This window comes from Leiobunum rupestre, chromosome 9 (genome assembly GCF_980474605.1).
Source record: "Leiobunum rupestre chromosome 9, qqLeiRupe1.1.hap1, whole genome shotgun sequence".
Classification (NCBI taxonomy): Eukaryota; Metazoa; Arthropoda; class Arachnida; order Opiliones; family Sclerosomatidae; genus Leiobunum; species Leiobunum rupestre.
In genome coordinates this window covers 9,411,938-9,426,478 of record NC_143392.1, presented here as the reverse complement: position 1 = coordinate 9,426,478, position 14,541 = coordinate 9,411,938, and the positions used below count along the sequence as shown (strand labels likewise).

The window sequence follows — 14,541 nt, the reverse complement described above, 5'->3', positions numbered from 1 at the left end:
AGAGCCATTGTCTCCTGCTTAAAAATTATACTAAAAGTCACCAACAGATGGTGTCTAAAGACTACGGCCTACGGAAAGGTCAAGCACTTTGTACTAAAATGCTAAGAGAGCTCGTGCTCTTGATCACGTGCCTTCCTCGGTGTCTGCTAGGTGTCAATTCCGTATTTTATGTTAGGCTTAGACGCCCCGAAATTTATCTAGACCTTTATATACATTTCTTATATCTATGGTTAGATAATGGAAACACCCTGACCTCTCTCCTCTCGTTCTCCGCTCTTCCGGAAGGTAGCTCCCGTCCGGGATACTTCCGCCTGCTGTCGGGATTCTTGCGATCCCTTCAGCGCTTCTAACGTTGGTGCCGCTATAATGGACGCTTCAATAAAAGATACTCGGTTTCTACTCCCCTCTCCAAATTCATCTGGGAAGGAATATTTCCGGTCGGTCGGTTAAACGGTTAGAATGGCCAACCAAAAAGTCATATTGAAGCCAATTGGAGACTCGGTTTTTCCCTGATGATAATTTTGCGTCAGATAAGAAATGCGTCGGCTCACGTGTATAAGGAACCTACTAATGTTAATTTTCAATATTATATTTTAAAGTAAAATATATAATGTTACTAAAACTAAGTATAAGAAGATAATATTACTATTATTATCATCCTCTTATGTTATAAATAATTAAAATTATACGGAATATTTTTATATTACCGGGCAATTTCTAGGCTTCTCATGGAGGCAGAGTTAATTCATTTCGTATAAAATTATCTTTAGGAAAAAGATGAAATCGAATTCCTTTAGAACAAAACGTATTACTTTTGCAGTACGGTAATGCAACAAGTGTTTCCTTTTAACCATGTAACGTTTTTTGGCATGTTAAGGCTTAGCAAAAAACCGATGTTATGTTCGAGAAACGTTTCCAGCTTTCTAATATCTCAACAAGCACTATATAAATAGTATCTTATGAGTCCTGGCTGTCAGAAATATTACTTCTTGGCAATTTCTGGGAAGATGTTTTATTTAAGCGCCTATTGTCTGTGAGACTGTGACGTTTCTTTGTTGTGTTGGTGTCTAAGGCTCTAGCCGACACCATACCGTGTGACTCTCAAAAAAAAAGTGCGTTAGATAATTTTTTCCGTAATGATATTAATGTTTAAAAGCAGTTTCTAATGTTTTACACCATAGTTACGACCATAACTTAATTCTGTTTCGTCGGGTACTCCACCGCACCGTAAATCCTCGGTAATAGCAGAGAGTGTAAAGTCGCTTCGCTACAGAGAGGCGCCTCTCTTTAAAAAATCCGTGGTACGATTTTATTCGCCGAGAATGTCCACAATTCCCGGGCGTTTGATGGCGCTAGTAGTATCTCCGGCGCGCGCTAGATTAGAGTTTGAGAAGACGCAAAAAAGGAAGTGTTTTAGGTATTTTTGCAAGTTTAATTTATTTTGAAATGTCTTGTTCGGCTAAAAATTGTAAATCGAATAAAAAGGTAACCACGCGTCTGCCTTTTTTTTTTTCAAGTTTCCAAGGGATAAAGACCGGTGAATACGCGTTTTAATTTAATAAGCATTAACATTTCTTAAAACTTAATAGTTCTGCAGTGGCTGCAAAATGTAAACAGTGAAAAGCTCCAAAATAAAACTACAAATTACTTGCACTTTAACCACGTATTTTGCGGTCTTCATTTCACTGACGATTGTTTTATGAATATCAAAACCAAAAACCGGCTTACACCATTAGCTACACCTACTATTTTTTTTGGAAAATTTCAATGAAACCACGGTTTTCCCTAGGTAAACTGAAGGCAAAAACATATCCCGCCATGGTCTCTTACTGCCTTATGTTCATTTATAATTAATTCAAATAGTAGCAAATATAAATGCACCTGAAGATCATATTACAACTACAATCTTGTGTAAGGTAAACGCAGCACTACAAATGCCAAATTATGCCCTCCAAAATAAATTCAACGAAGAAAATGATAATTTATATAAAATATTCACAATGATGAACACTAGCTTTAAATGAATTTTTTTTTACTGGATGAAGTCAATTCCTATGAATTTAAACCCAGAACTATATATTGAATTCTATTCCATTTAAATATATTTGTACTTAACATAATTATAGCCATTCAACTAAACATTTTGACAATAATGAAAACGATAACATTGAAGGTTTCGTCGAGGGGGTAGGCACTTGGAAAAAAATTGTACACCAGATTTCCAAATATTTCTTGTGGATTTCTAGGAATGTTTATTTTTATTTCTCGCTATTTGTACACCATATTTCTTAAGTGGCTACCCCCTCGGGTTTCGTAGACTTCGGTCCATATGGAAGGTCAAAATAGTACGCAAATCAGGCCCTAGTGTTCATGGTGAATGACATAAAACTGAAATTCAAACCACCAATTGGTTACTTCCTCACAAAAGATGCTTGTCACGAACAGACTTTGAAGATATTGCTTCATGATTGCGTAACTCACCTAAAACGTATTGGCCTTATTGTCAAAGCTGTAGTCTGTGACCAAGGAACAGGCAATCAAAATTTGTTCAAAAGTATGGGGATATCAGTGGAAAAGCCATTCATTGAAATTGATCCTCCACATCTCTTGAAAAGTGTGAGGAACAATTTCAAACGGTATCCCATAATAGTGGAAGGCAATCTAGTTTCTTGGGCAGTCCTAGAACATTTTTTCAAAATAGATCAAGAAATTGGTAAGTTTCAAAGCACACATATGCTGAAACGTAAACATATCAAGTTACCAGCATTTTCTAACATGAAAGTCAGTTTAGCTGCCCAAATTTGCAGTCAAAGTGTTTCTAATTCAAATGGCCTGTTCAATGGGATTAGGAGAGTTTTAACAATTGAAAGCACATACACAGCAGAGTTCCTCTTACACATAAACGGCCTTTTTGATTGCTGCAATAGCTGGACATTAAATAATGAAACACACTGTAAGAGAGCAATGACTGATCAATCCATCCACATACCAATGCTGAAAGAAAAATTTGAAAGGTTTAATACATGGTAGCTTCAGAACTGTAGGTATAAAACCTTACCTTGTATTGAAGGGTGGAAACTATCAATTCAGTCTTTGCTACTCCTATGGAATGATATAAAGGATAATTTTGGTTTTAAGTTCTTAGTAACTGGAAGAATTAGTCAAGATTTTTAGAAAACTACTTTGGTTCCATTTTCCAATAAGGAGACAATTGAGATCTTCCAAATCCTCAACAATACCAGGCAGCGTACAGAGCTGCATCAGTCAATAGCCTCTTAAAACCATCAGATTCATATTGAATTGACAATTTGGATGACTTTATTTTAAACAGACTCGTTTAAAGTACCAGCTCCTGGACCATGATGAAGAATTGTCCAAATATGATAACCATTGGGTTTTGCAAGGTAAAGGACAATTCACTGACAAAGATTATATTTAATTAAGATTTGGCCAGCCCATAAAATATTCCACTTTAGATTCCACGAATTTCTTTTGATATATTAAAAAAGTACAGTTGATAATAATGAAATGAAATAGGGAGGGATTTTTCTTGTACTTACTTTTATATTTCTTACGAAATCAACTGTTTTACTTAAATAGTTAAAATAATTCAACATCACAGCTGACTGAGCTGAATTCAACTTTAACCTACTGAGAGCAAATTTTATTTTTCTTTGATAAGCAATTTTACAGTGCCATCGTGTGTCCGGGAATTGCAAACACCGTCGTCTGCTTCTTCAACGCTCTCATGGGGAAAAAACGTACCACGAAATTTTAACATTACGGGGATAGGAAGAGGCGCCTCTCTGTAGCGAAGCGACTTAGCGACTTTACACTCTCTGGTAATAGAGATATTTTTTAGTGACCACGTGACTAACGTCACTAAATCTCGCTACCTGAGAGCAACAGTCAAGTAAGTCGAGATACGTGACTATTGAAAGAAATTCAAAATAAGAATCCTCTCGTGTGTTTAAATTAAGATGACTCAGTAAAAATTTTCAATATATATTTTCACTCTATTTTTATCAATTTTCATTATTAGATTATCATTCTTATTATGCTAGATTTCAAACTTGAAACTGGTTTTTCTCATATAGGGGTTTTCAGACTTGCTTGACTCTTGCTCTAAGGTAGCGTAATGCTTTTCAGCAAAGAGAAGATTTAAGATTTAAGATTTATTTACTGACAATCCTTTTGGAACAGGGCGGCTCACTCACAACATGGCGACCGTTTCCACTGGTAAAGCTACTAGGGAGAGCAGACGACGTGATACATCTCGGCTTATCATCTTATGCGGGTAAGGTAAAAGTAATGAGTAGTTAGAAAAAGAAAAGGTTATGGAAAAAAACCAATACGGTTCAGTAATCGGTTTCCGAAAATGGAACAAATCGTCGAAGTGGGATATTCCACCAGCGTTTTTAAAACCTATACCAAGCCTAGAAGAGTTAGGCCTACGCTCAAAAGAACCTGCAAAGACTCCAACGTTGATAGTAGTTGCCTCAACATGCCCATCAAACATTCAAACACAATCTCCCATTCAGGTATTAGAGATAAGGTTTTTTGGTGTTTTAATCTTTATTATAAATATTTTAATTACATTTTTGAAACTAGATAAATTTCACTGAGCAAAAAAGTATTTCAGAACAAAACGTAGTGGTGGATGATCATTTGTCAAACAATGCTAAAGATGTAATCAGATTTATTTTTTATTCGATAAAATTTCATGTTTTTCAAGTAAGTTTGGTTTCTCTAAAATAATTTCTTTGTAGACACTGATTAAAAAAGAAAGTGTTGAGGAAAATGATCAATACGGCTCTGTAATCAGTTTCCAAAAATGGAACAAGTCCTCAAAGTGGTATATTCCACCTGCATTTTCAGAACCCATACCAGGCCTAGAAGAGACATCTACTTTAGTTGCCTCAACATGCCCATCAAACATTCAAATGCAATATCCCATTCAGGTAAAAGAATGATTAATTTTTTTAGTTTTTAATCTCTTTTCTACCCTAAAAAGCGCAAAAGCAATAAGTGCCAACTGCCAATTTTTCAATTTGGTTATTCGAACTGTACCTGGATAATTTTAGGGCAAAGAATTCAATTGCGAAATGGGTTTACTCTTAGCCCTTGTCATTCATGAGATATATATATATATATATATTAATGTTTGCAAAAGACATTATTTATACCTTTAAAAAAATGCAAAAAAGCATTTAACGTCAATAATTTTAGGTTTTTCATTGCATAAAAGCATTTTCTTCAAAATGGCCAATAGACAAATTTTCCGGGACTCTGGGCTCGAATAAAGCGTTTTATTATTATTATTATTACTCGCACACCCTTATAAATTACACTGAACAAATGGCTTATGTTTGGTGGACCCGTAACTGTAGGAATTATCAGTGGGGGAGGTGTGCAAATCAGTAAGACTTGAAAACGTTCCAAAGTACTTATGAAAATCTTCCCAAGGCTCTAGGGGGGGGGAGGGGTTTGTAAGCTTTGCTTGACCCTGATTATATATATTGTTTTCCAAGACGTTTTTGGGTACCAGTAGTCTAAAGTGATTTCTTTGTAGGAATCAAAGGTAGTTGGACAAAGTGTGAAATTTGAAGAGAATGAAATTTGGGATGAGCTTAGCCATGTGAAGTCACTTGGAAACCAAAATAGAAAGATTATGGAGCAAGATCTTCAGGTATCTCAGTCTATTTAAGAAATAATTTTTTAAATAACTACAGATTTGGTCATTCATGACAAATTAGGACTCGGTTCTCGGAGATATGGCAACTGAAAAATTCCCCGAGTATCTTGGGCATTGTATAAAAAAAATATGTAATGATTTTAGATCATTGGAACTCACCCAAAAACAAACTCCAAAGAATGAGGTTTCTATATTAATTCAATTGAACAAATTTTATGATATCCTAATTACAGCTTGTTATAGTTCGTTTTGGAAGTAACTAGAAAAGGATCGTATGAAATTTCTTGCGGAAGTGAATCTTTTAAATATATTATAAAAAGTAAAGGCACAATGGCATTATTCGTCTTATTTAAAGGAATAGTTTCAGAAACACCTATATTTAAAAATAATGTGTTCTTGGAGAAGGATGTAAGGGAAAAACTTTCTAAATTAGCAAATCCAAACTTTGTGTTCTGTAATGGGCTTAATGAGGATTCCAGAAATATATCGTTAAGTCTCCCTACTTTCCCCAAAAGACTAAAGAAATTCGACTTTCCTTGCCAACATCTTGCATCTATTAAATGCGATGGGTGGTTTCTGAAATCTGTAAAAGAGATAATGGCTGTAGATAGCAATATCTGCAAAGAATGTCGATATGTCCAACGATACTTGAGAGTTTGTAAGAGAAGAACAAGTGAACGTATGTCATCATCAGCTCTTACAAAAAGGATCCAGCCTTCAGACAGCTGCCCAACAAAGTATTTATCCCCAGAAAGTGTGGAAAAGAAGAGAAAATTAACTATCTACAGATATCACAATTTAAAATTGAAAGCGGCTAAGCTTGAAGTTAAAGTGAAAGAATTGCAACTAACCCTTAATGGAAAACAACATAATGAGATGAAAAATGTTACAACTTTGATAAACACTAAGTTTGGCTCGGAAGTGGATCAACTCCTTAGCTATCCGGAGGATGAAGTATCTGAAAATGACAGAAATCCCAAAGAGACTGAGAGATGTTGGGAATTAATATTGTGATGCCTATCTCGAAAACGAAAAGCTAAATTTTATGAGAGATCAGAGCAACAATGGTAAAAAAAATTAAATTTGCAACCTTGTATAAATCCTTAATATTATTTTTATAGTTTTAGTCAATGGATCTCAATTGAAATAAATGGAGTGCTATTTACAAATGGAGATTTTTTTATTTCTTAGACTAGAAATTTCATACTAGACTTGGATTCTAAATTTTTTATACTTGCATACCTCTCTACGAAATTTACTACAATTTGTCAAACACTATTCTATCATATTTCCGTAAGCTTTAGCTGTAGCGTGTAGAAGCAGAGCGGTCTATGAAGCACTCCTAAGCTTTAAAATTCTTAATTTGCCATCTTGGAGATCCATTCAGCGGCAGACATCCAAAAACCTTGATGAACCTGGTATTAATCACAAGTATATAAGGGAACAAAAAGAAACATACGACATGTTTTTAGAACTTAGAAGAACAAGAGTCTCTGGGTCTTCCTAAACTGCAGGGTGATGGAGTGCACATTTTTGATGAGGTTATAGTTGCAGGAAAGCTTGTTTGGAATAGAAAAAATCATAAACTCATTGTATTGGCCATGGCTCCTGAAGACTATGCTTATATAGATGATTTGTATAAGGAAATTTACATGTTTTAGTTTCTTTTTATCGTGATCTCACATCAATTAAATTACGATATAATTGGACGATATTTCGCATTGCCTTCAACTGCTGATGCGCACACAACGTTTGGGTGTTTGTTTCAAGTTATAAAAACTTTTCAAATACATAGCTTTACATATCAAGTGTGGTGTGTGATGGAGCTGCAGCTAACCTTGTGGTTTTTTAAACAGTGTGTTGGCCTACAAGGAACATTTTGTTTCAAAGAAACTGATGAACAATTGGACATAAAAGTTGATCCCAGTTTTCCAAATCCATTTAAAATAGTCAATTCATTTTATCATTTGTCCATCACATCAGGTATAACATTGCCATTGAAGTATTTGACTTCCATATAGATAGACAGATATATTTATACAAGGTGTCCATTCAAAAATGAACCAGGGCGAATATCTCAATCTGTCTTGGGTATTAATTTCAAATTTTCAGGTCGCATAGTGCGTAGGGGGAACACCTCACCTGTAGCACAAAGAGTCGATTTTGGGTTCTGGTCCAAATACCGACTGTAAAAGTCCTAAACCTTTTTGAGATAATTCCTCGTAAGTACGGTTTCATTCGCTATTAAAGTCGGTATGGTGACCTTTCATTTTGGACCACTTGCCGACTCTAAAAGTCTTAAACATTTTTTAGATAATTACGCGTAAGTACGTTTTTGGTCGCTTTTAAAGTCTGTATGGCGACCTAACATTTTGGATTACTTATCGAGTCAATAAGTCTTATCATTGGAACTATTTAGCATCCGAACGCCGACCTAACATTGTAATAGTTGTCGTGACTTGTAAAAGACATGACACATTTATAGCCCGACCAAGGACCAACTTGCCCTGTAGCACAAAGAGTCGCTTTTGGGTCCTGGTCCAAATACCGACCAATTAGACGGTTTCCTACGAGACCATTCCAAACGTTTAAGCGCTCAAATTGAAATTGGTGACGGTGTTCAAAACCCCAGTGCGAGTTTATCTTGCCAAAAGTGATTGTTATGGTGATTGTAACGGCCGTCTCTTGAAAAGGAAGATTCATCCGAGAACAGCACGTTGCGGATAAATTGAGTGTCCTCAGCCACCGAATTCAGTAGCCAGTTGCAAGAGTCCAGCCGTCTCCATTTACTAAACCTTGGAAGTGTAGCTCTAGTACGGGTAAAAGAGGGTAGCTCAGCGGCAAAATTCGAACCCAACTTGCAATGTGGCCTAAAAATTCCATTGAGGATCCGATGCGATACGGGGTTTTCCCCAGTAGCGGCGCTAAGGTTTTTTCACAGGTGGGCTAATTATTTTGTGGCCCTTACAACCATGGAGTGTAGCTACACTCCATTTTACAAATTTAGTGACCCCTTATAAATTTTCCAGGAAGCGAAAAGAGCAAGGTCGTTTTCTTGGTGCGGCTCTCGTCGCGTTAACTGGACCCCCTAGGACCTTGTATCCGACCTGGAAGGGACAAGTGCACGCCCGGGGTATTTTCCTAAATTCCCTTTCTTTTCTTTCTATTATCCATTCAACTTTCTCTCAATTTCCGCTCCCTTCCTCCCGAATCTATCTGTTTATGGTCTACTATCTTATTGAGTAAACAAATGGATTTTGAAAGTTTTATAGAAAAAGTTTTCTTGGCATTAAAACCAATTTCTAGAGATAAAGAAAATTCATAAATTCAAATATGTGGCCTCTTAATTATAAATATGTGGCCCTTTTAATATAAATATGTGGCCCCTCTCAGAAATGCAGGGGGGCTAAAGCCCACTTCAGCCCACCCTTAGCGCCGCTACTGGTTTTCCCCCGAAATTTGCGTTGAACCACGGACTGTAAATTTTAGAGGACCGGTATTCCCGAGTTATTTTACGCCCCGTTCACCGATCAGGCTGACGGAAGTCGCTCAAGGTCATAAACTAAAGCGCTTGTATTTCGGTCGGCCAGATTTCCAGATAACATGCGTGAGGGGGGGGGGGGGGACTAGCTCTATGCCTGGTACAAATGACCTTGACGGACTCTCTCTCTCTATTTCGAAGTGATTGATGCACGGGGAAACCAAAATTCTACAGGGGAAGGCAACGCTTTACTCGTCCTCTAAAATTTACAGTCCGTGGTTGAACGAATTGGTGTTTGTTGTTGGTCCCGATGGTAGTTTTCACGCCGAGGCGAATGAGACCAATCACAGGTCCGTATGATGAACCGTTTCTGAGTTATGTCTGAATTTGTACTGATTTACGGTTTTTTTGGTTTTTTTTTACTAATAGGAACTTGGCCTACCAAGCCGAAACGGCTTTTGCGCAGGCACTTTCAGAGAAGAATCATTCGCATGAAACGAATATACAAAGTACAAAAATAAATAATATTAATAATAATACAAAAAAAACATTGACATACTGTACAAAAGGCAAGAATATTTAAGGAGAAAGAACAGCCCAGTTTAATATGCAAAAAAAAACCAAAAATGTTTAATTTAGAAATCAGGTCGCGTTGGATATCGTGTCTGTAGTATTGTTTAACGCAGAGTCGAATGTGACCCACCGTGGGTCGCTAGGACTAATAGTTTCGAAGGTATGGCCAAAAGTACACTCAAAAACGTGGTTTTTTCAAAATTTCGCTAAATATTGAAAGGTTATATCAGTGTGTCAGAATTTATAGCCCGGTGTACCTAGTAACAAAGACCATACCACCAGTAAACCCGTTCTTCGTCTATGGTATTGTTGAGTGCCGAATCGAAGTTCCAAAATTGGCTTTTACACCTCTTACGTTGACTAAACATTGCTCTCCGGACCATCACAATGTACCACTAACAAGTAAGTACTGAATCGAATGAGAGCAACCGCAAGTCCGTAGGATGAATTGTTTCCGAGCTATAATAGAATTTACATTTCGACAAGGAAGTAATCATTGACGACGGCGTGGTTTCCAAGACCGAAGATGATTTATAATAAAATTTAAGATATATTATTTAGTGAGATATTCATTCATTCTGTTTAGTTGTATTGTCAGTATTAATGTTTCACTCAATAAAAATGTATAAAACTTTTGCACGTGTCAAAGTTAGTGTTGCATTTTGGCGCGTGCTAGTGAAAACAGGATTTAAAGGGTTCCATCAGCCTCGTAAGGGGATGACAAGGGGGGGGGGTGAAATAGCACTATTTTGGTAATACGAAACTTTACAAAACACGTGGTCGTTTCGCGGAAATTCGGATTTCGATATCAGTCCCAAGTATTCGTAGCTAAAATGTTTCTAACAAAGGCTAAGTGAAGATACTACGTTATTAAACATTTAAAAATAACTATTTGCCTTTTGCTAAATTCAGGCCCGATGGGAATGGTCTTATTATGCTGTATGTGTTTTGGAACAATTTTTCATTTGGTACCATGGTTATCCAGTTTTACGGTCTTCAATGGTGGTCCCGTTCCGTCGCCCGAGGGTCCGTTTGACCACCAGTCGCCCCATTAAAATACCATAAAGGGGTACAACAAGAGCGCAATTTAAAAAAGGCTAGCTACTTGTTTGGATGAACAAATCGCTTTAACAAGTGCTTGCTCAGCTAATGGCAGCTAACACGTTAAAACACTAAAGCAAATAGTGTAAGACGAGACAACTAACCTTAAAAGTTGTACTCTGTACTAAGCTTATGAAAGTAGAACAAATATTTATTCCAGTGTGTCGTTCATAAAATGGTACAAATCCTAATAGCGTGTAGGAAAGGGTCCAGTTAACGTCTATCCAGTGAGCTGTGACGCCAAGAAATGGTAGTCGATTACGTGAAGTCCAAGCATCAAGGGTATACGAAACCTCACCAGGATCATCCTAAAGATTTCAGATTAAATATATTTAGTTATATCCTTGACGCGATATATTTAAGAACAGCAAATGATACATATATGTGATACCGACTCCCAACGGACGGAGTTTTTGTTACCTTTGCCTAGTTCCTTTTATTGGAATTTAATTATAATTAATATGGAAAGTTGTTCTTGTTCAACGAATTGTCTTAGTGGTAAAATACGTAACGTATGCCCTTGTCAAAAACGCAATGTTACTTCTTCCTCAACTTGCTCGTGTGGAAAAAGGGACTAGTGCACTCGCGGATTAATACTACTCAGTCATAGTACATTCGTTTAGAGCGACGCGTGCTTTCTAGTGGCGGTAATCGAAATTAAAATCTGGACTGGCTAGAGGGGGGCTCAACACATACTTTGCATCAGCTTTGCCACAATACGTCGTTTGGCTAAACCATAAGTCTATAATATTATTCTATAAGTGTGTCACTTTCAGTGACGGCGATCCCGTGGGGGCTCTGGGGCTCGAGCCCCCACAGGGAAAAACAAACGAGGGCAGAGCCCCCACAGAAATTAAATTGAGGAAAAATAGCAACCAGGGTAAAATTTATAATCTCACTGCCTTTATTTGGGTCCGAATTCAGTTTTTTTGATAGAAGTTATTTTGAGATTGCAGATGCGAGTAGCATTAAGATGATATAACCGTAAAATTGATTTCGATAGATTTGTCCAAACAGAAAATCGCCCTGTCGTGTACCCTATGTTACCTAAAATAGCTTCGTTAAGTATGTGGCCAAGAAGGGCTTAATTATCTAGCCATGTACACAGATATTTTTCTAAAGATATCGACTTAACTTTTATGCCGGATGAGATATTAGAAAGAACACTTTTAAAAATATATAGAAATTTAGAGCTGTACATTTTCTTGCTTCAGTTTTAAGTATATGCATTTTTGGATGAAAAAATAATGGCCGGGCCCCCACAGAAATATTTTATGATCGCCGCCGCTGGTCACTTTGCGGAATATTTTACTGAGAGCTAGTAACGGAGTGACGTCATCACAAGAAGAAAATCTCCCCCTAGTGAGGCGCTGTCAATGGCTACGTGTGACGCGTTAGCAAGCGGACGCAAAACGGCGACGAAGCCCGAAATGCAGTCTGTCTTGTGAATAGCTCTCAGTAAAACTTTTGCATTTGAAGAATAGGAAGTGTCACACTTATGTAACAATATTATACACTTATGGCTAAACTGACCGCTTCGCTGTTTTGAAGCCGTGAAATACCCCTAATTTAGATTTGAATACGTTGTCTCAGATAACGTGCATTTCACGAATTTGTATGGTAATCGATGGTCGGACAATTGAGACAGAGTTGCAAATTTGGATAAACGTTTAGGAAATGAAAAAAATATCTTTAAACAATTTAAACATTTATGCTTTTTAAAACAAAAAAATTGGCAATTGAGAAAACCTTTTTTTAGCTTGCTCAACTTGTCACTTTTTCAAGTCGTGTTTTTCGGTGAAAAATTCCTCTTTGTTTTCGCTCCAACGATATTTCTACGTTTTCGATGACGCTCTACAAGTTTCTATTAGACAATTTTCATGTAACACCTAGCGGTGAAAAATTAAATTTTCAAAAAACGTAAAAACGTTTTACGATTTCGATTAAATTTCGCTAACGAGTGTCCCCAGTATGGCTAACGTACACTACAATTTTCAACATTCTAGAGAACACCCTGTATAAATAATTAAAAAAATATTGTGAAGGTGAATTTTTGAATATCTTTCTATGGCTACATTTAAAATTTCATAATCAAGTTACGGTCATGGTTGCTTTGATCCTACGCTGCAATTTCCATTTGAACCAAGGTTCGTAAAAATGCTTGCATTTGAACCAAAGAGTATGGAGGAAATAGAGATAAAACAACCGGGAGAAGTCCGCAACGAAACGTTCACCACCGAGGGGGATGACAATGGGGAAAAAGCTCTAGAAACCGGCTTCAAAATAGCTACCGCAATACTAGCTGCCGTAGCCGGTTTCTAGAGCTTTTTCCCCATTGTCATACCCCTCGGTGGTGAACGTTTCGTTGCGGACTTCTCCCGATTGTTTTATCTCTATTTATTCCATACTCTTTGTTTGAACTATCTTAGCTGAAAATCGAATAAAATGATTGAGGGCCGCCATTTTTTTATCTGGTGCAATTTTAGTACAGTAATATTAATTTTAAGCCCCTGAATTTAATTTTTAATGCACGAAATTAACAAAATGATTAAATAAAACCCTAAAAAGATACCATCTTATTTCAAGTTTATCCAACCTAGGAGCAACAAACACAGCACCCTACACGAGGAGAACGCAACCCGTCAAAAGTCGTGCATTTTCTTGCGTACATTTTTCATTGGTTAGACGGCTTAGAGCCTGCTGCCGTCGGAAGGGGAAAATTGAGAAATTGTCTTCCCACCGCGCTTTAAACGTTCAGCGTAAAGGTTTGTCCAATGAAATTTGTACACAACACTGCGTTAGCGTGTTTAAAGGCTAGCTGCGCTCTCCTTGTGTTTGTTGCTCCTAGATAATTATAATAATTATTATTATTATTCGCCCTTCCAAAATAATTTACCTTTTTCCCATAGCCTGAAGCCCATGTTAATTCCCATATATATTAGAAAATAGATGAGTTTTCAAATAGCAAATATATCTATATTATAAGGAGCGCTTGGTACGTCGGTCGTCGTCGTACGTCCGAGTTTTCTGGAATGTTTGCTTAGTCTGTCATGAAGAGAAGCTGCAGCCTTTCGTTTCGTTAGTGGCTCAACTATAGCCTTTTTTGGGTTTTTGCTTAGTCAGTAAGGGTACCAAAGGCGGGGGGGCGAACCGGGCGAAGACACAGGCAGCACGGGACAGAGAGAAACCGGGACTGCCTTTCGCTTTGTTACTGGTGGTGGTTCGACTAGCCTGTAGGCAGAGATAGCGGTGCGCCGGATACAGGGGTCTACAGGGGTACAGGGGTTTTGGAAGAGAGAGAAAGGCGGGTTTTTGAGTAATTTCCATGCGGAAAAGTTTTTAAGTTATTTTTGCAAGGAAAAAAGGGGGTGGTTCGACTATGGGGAAAAGGGTACCACGGAAATTATCGCATGGGTAAAAGGGGCGGGGCACCTCAATGGGGTGGGGGGGGGGGGGGGGTTGGGACGAGAGAGAAAGACCAGTTTTTATGTTATTTTTGCGGGGGTAAAGGGTACCCTGGTCATTCTGGCATGGGGAAAAGGGGCAGGGGGGCCTTACAGGGGTAGAGTGCCTCGAAACACACAACTAGCTGAGGCTCCGCCCGTAGGGTGGTCTTCTCGGCTAGTAATAAATAAAGGGCAGATACTATAGCGAAATGCTCAGCTACTTTAAGGAAAAGGTGTCATTCACT

At 37.6% G+C, this 14,541-nt stretch overlaps 1 protein-coding gene and 1 long non-coding RNA gene across 3 annotated transcripts; one reads left to right on the top strand and one right to left on the bottom strand.

Annotated features, from left to right (window-relative positions):
* The first annotated feature begins 4,208 nt into the window (after positions 1-4,208).
* On the top strand, positions 4,209-6,864 carry LOC149926460 (uncharacterized). 2 transcript variants are annotated; one of them, XR_016473783.1, is made up of 7 exons: positions 4,209-4,541; positions 4,612-4,689; positions 4,770-4,961; positions 5,573-5,689; positions 5,757-5,879; positions 5,939-6,762; positions 6,817-6,864. XR_016473783.1 is itself a non-coding variant. In XM_090158447.1 (6 exons), the coding sequence occupies exons 1-6, from the start codon at positions 4,338-4,340 to the stop codon at positions 6,707-6,709; spliced, it is 1,485 nt and encodes a 494-aa protein (XP_090014573.1). In that variant the 5' UTR covers positions 4,209-4,337; the 3' UTR covers positions 6,710-6,864. The 2 variants fall into 2 exon arrangements, 1 of the variants encoding a protein (XP_090014573.1); XM_090158447.1 differs by having other exon boundaries at positions 5,939-6,864.
* Positions 6,865-6,959: 95 nt separating this feature from the next.
* LOC149926459 (uncharacterized) lies at positions 6,960-8,299 on the bottom strand. The gene is made up of 3 exons (XR_016473946.1): positions 7,348-8,299; positions 7,155-7,254; positions 6,960-7,100 (listed from the first exon to the last, which is right to left on the bottom strand). It is a non-coding gene; the product is annotated as an uncharacterized LOC149926459 (long non-coding RNA).
* Between the last annotated feature and the right edge of the window lie 6,242 nt (positions 8,300-14,541).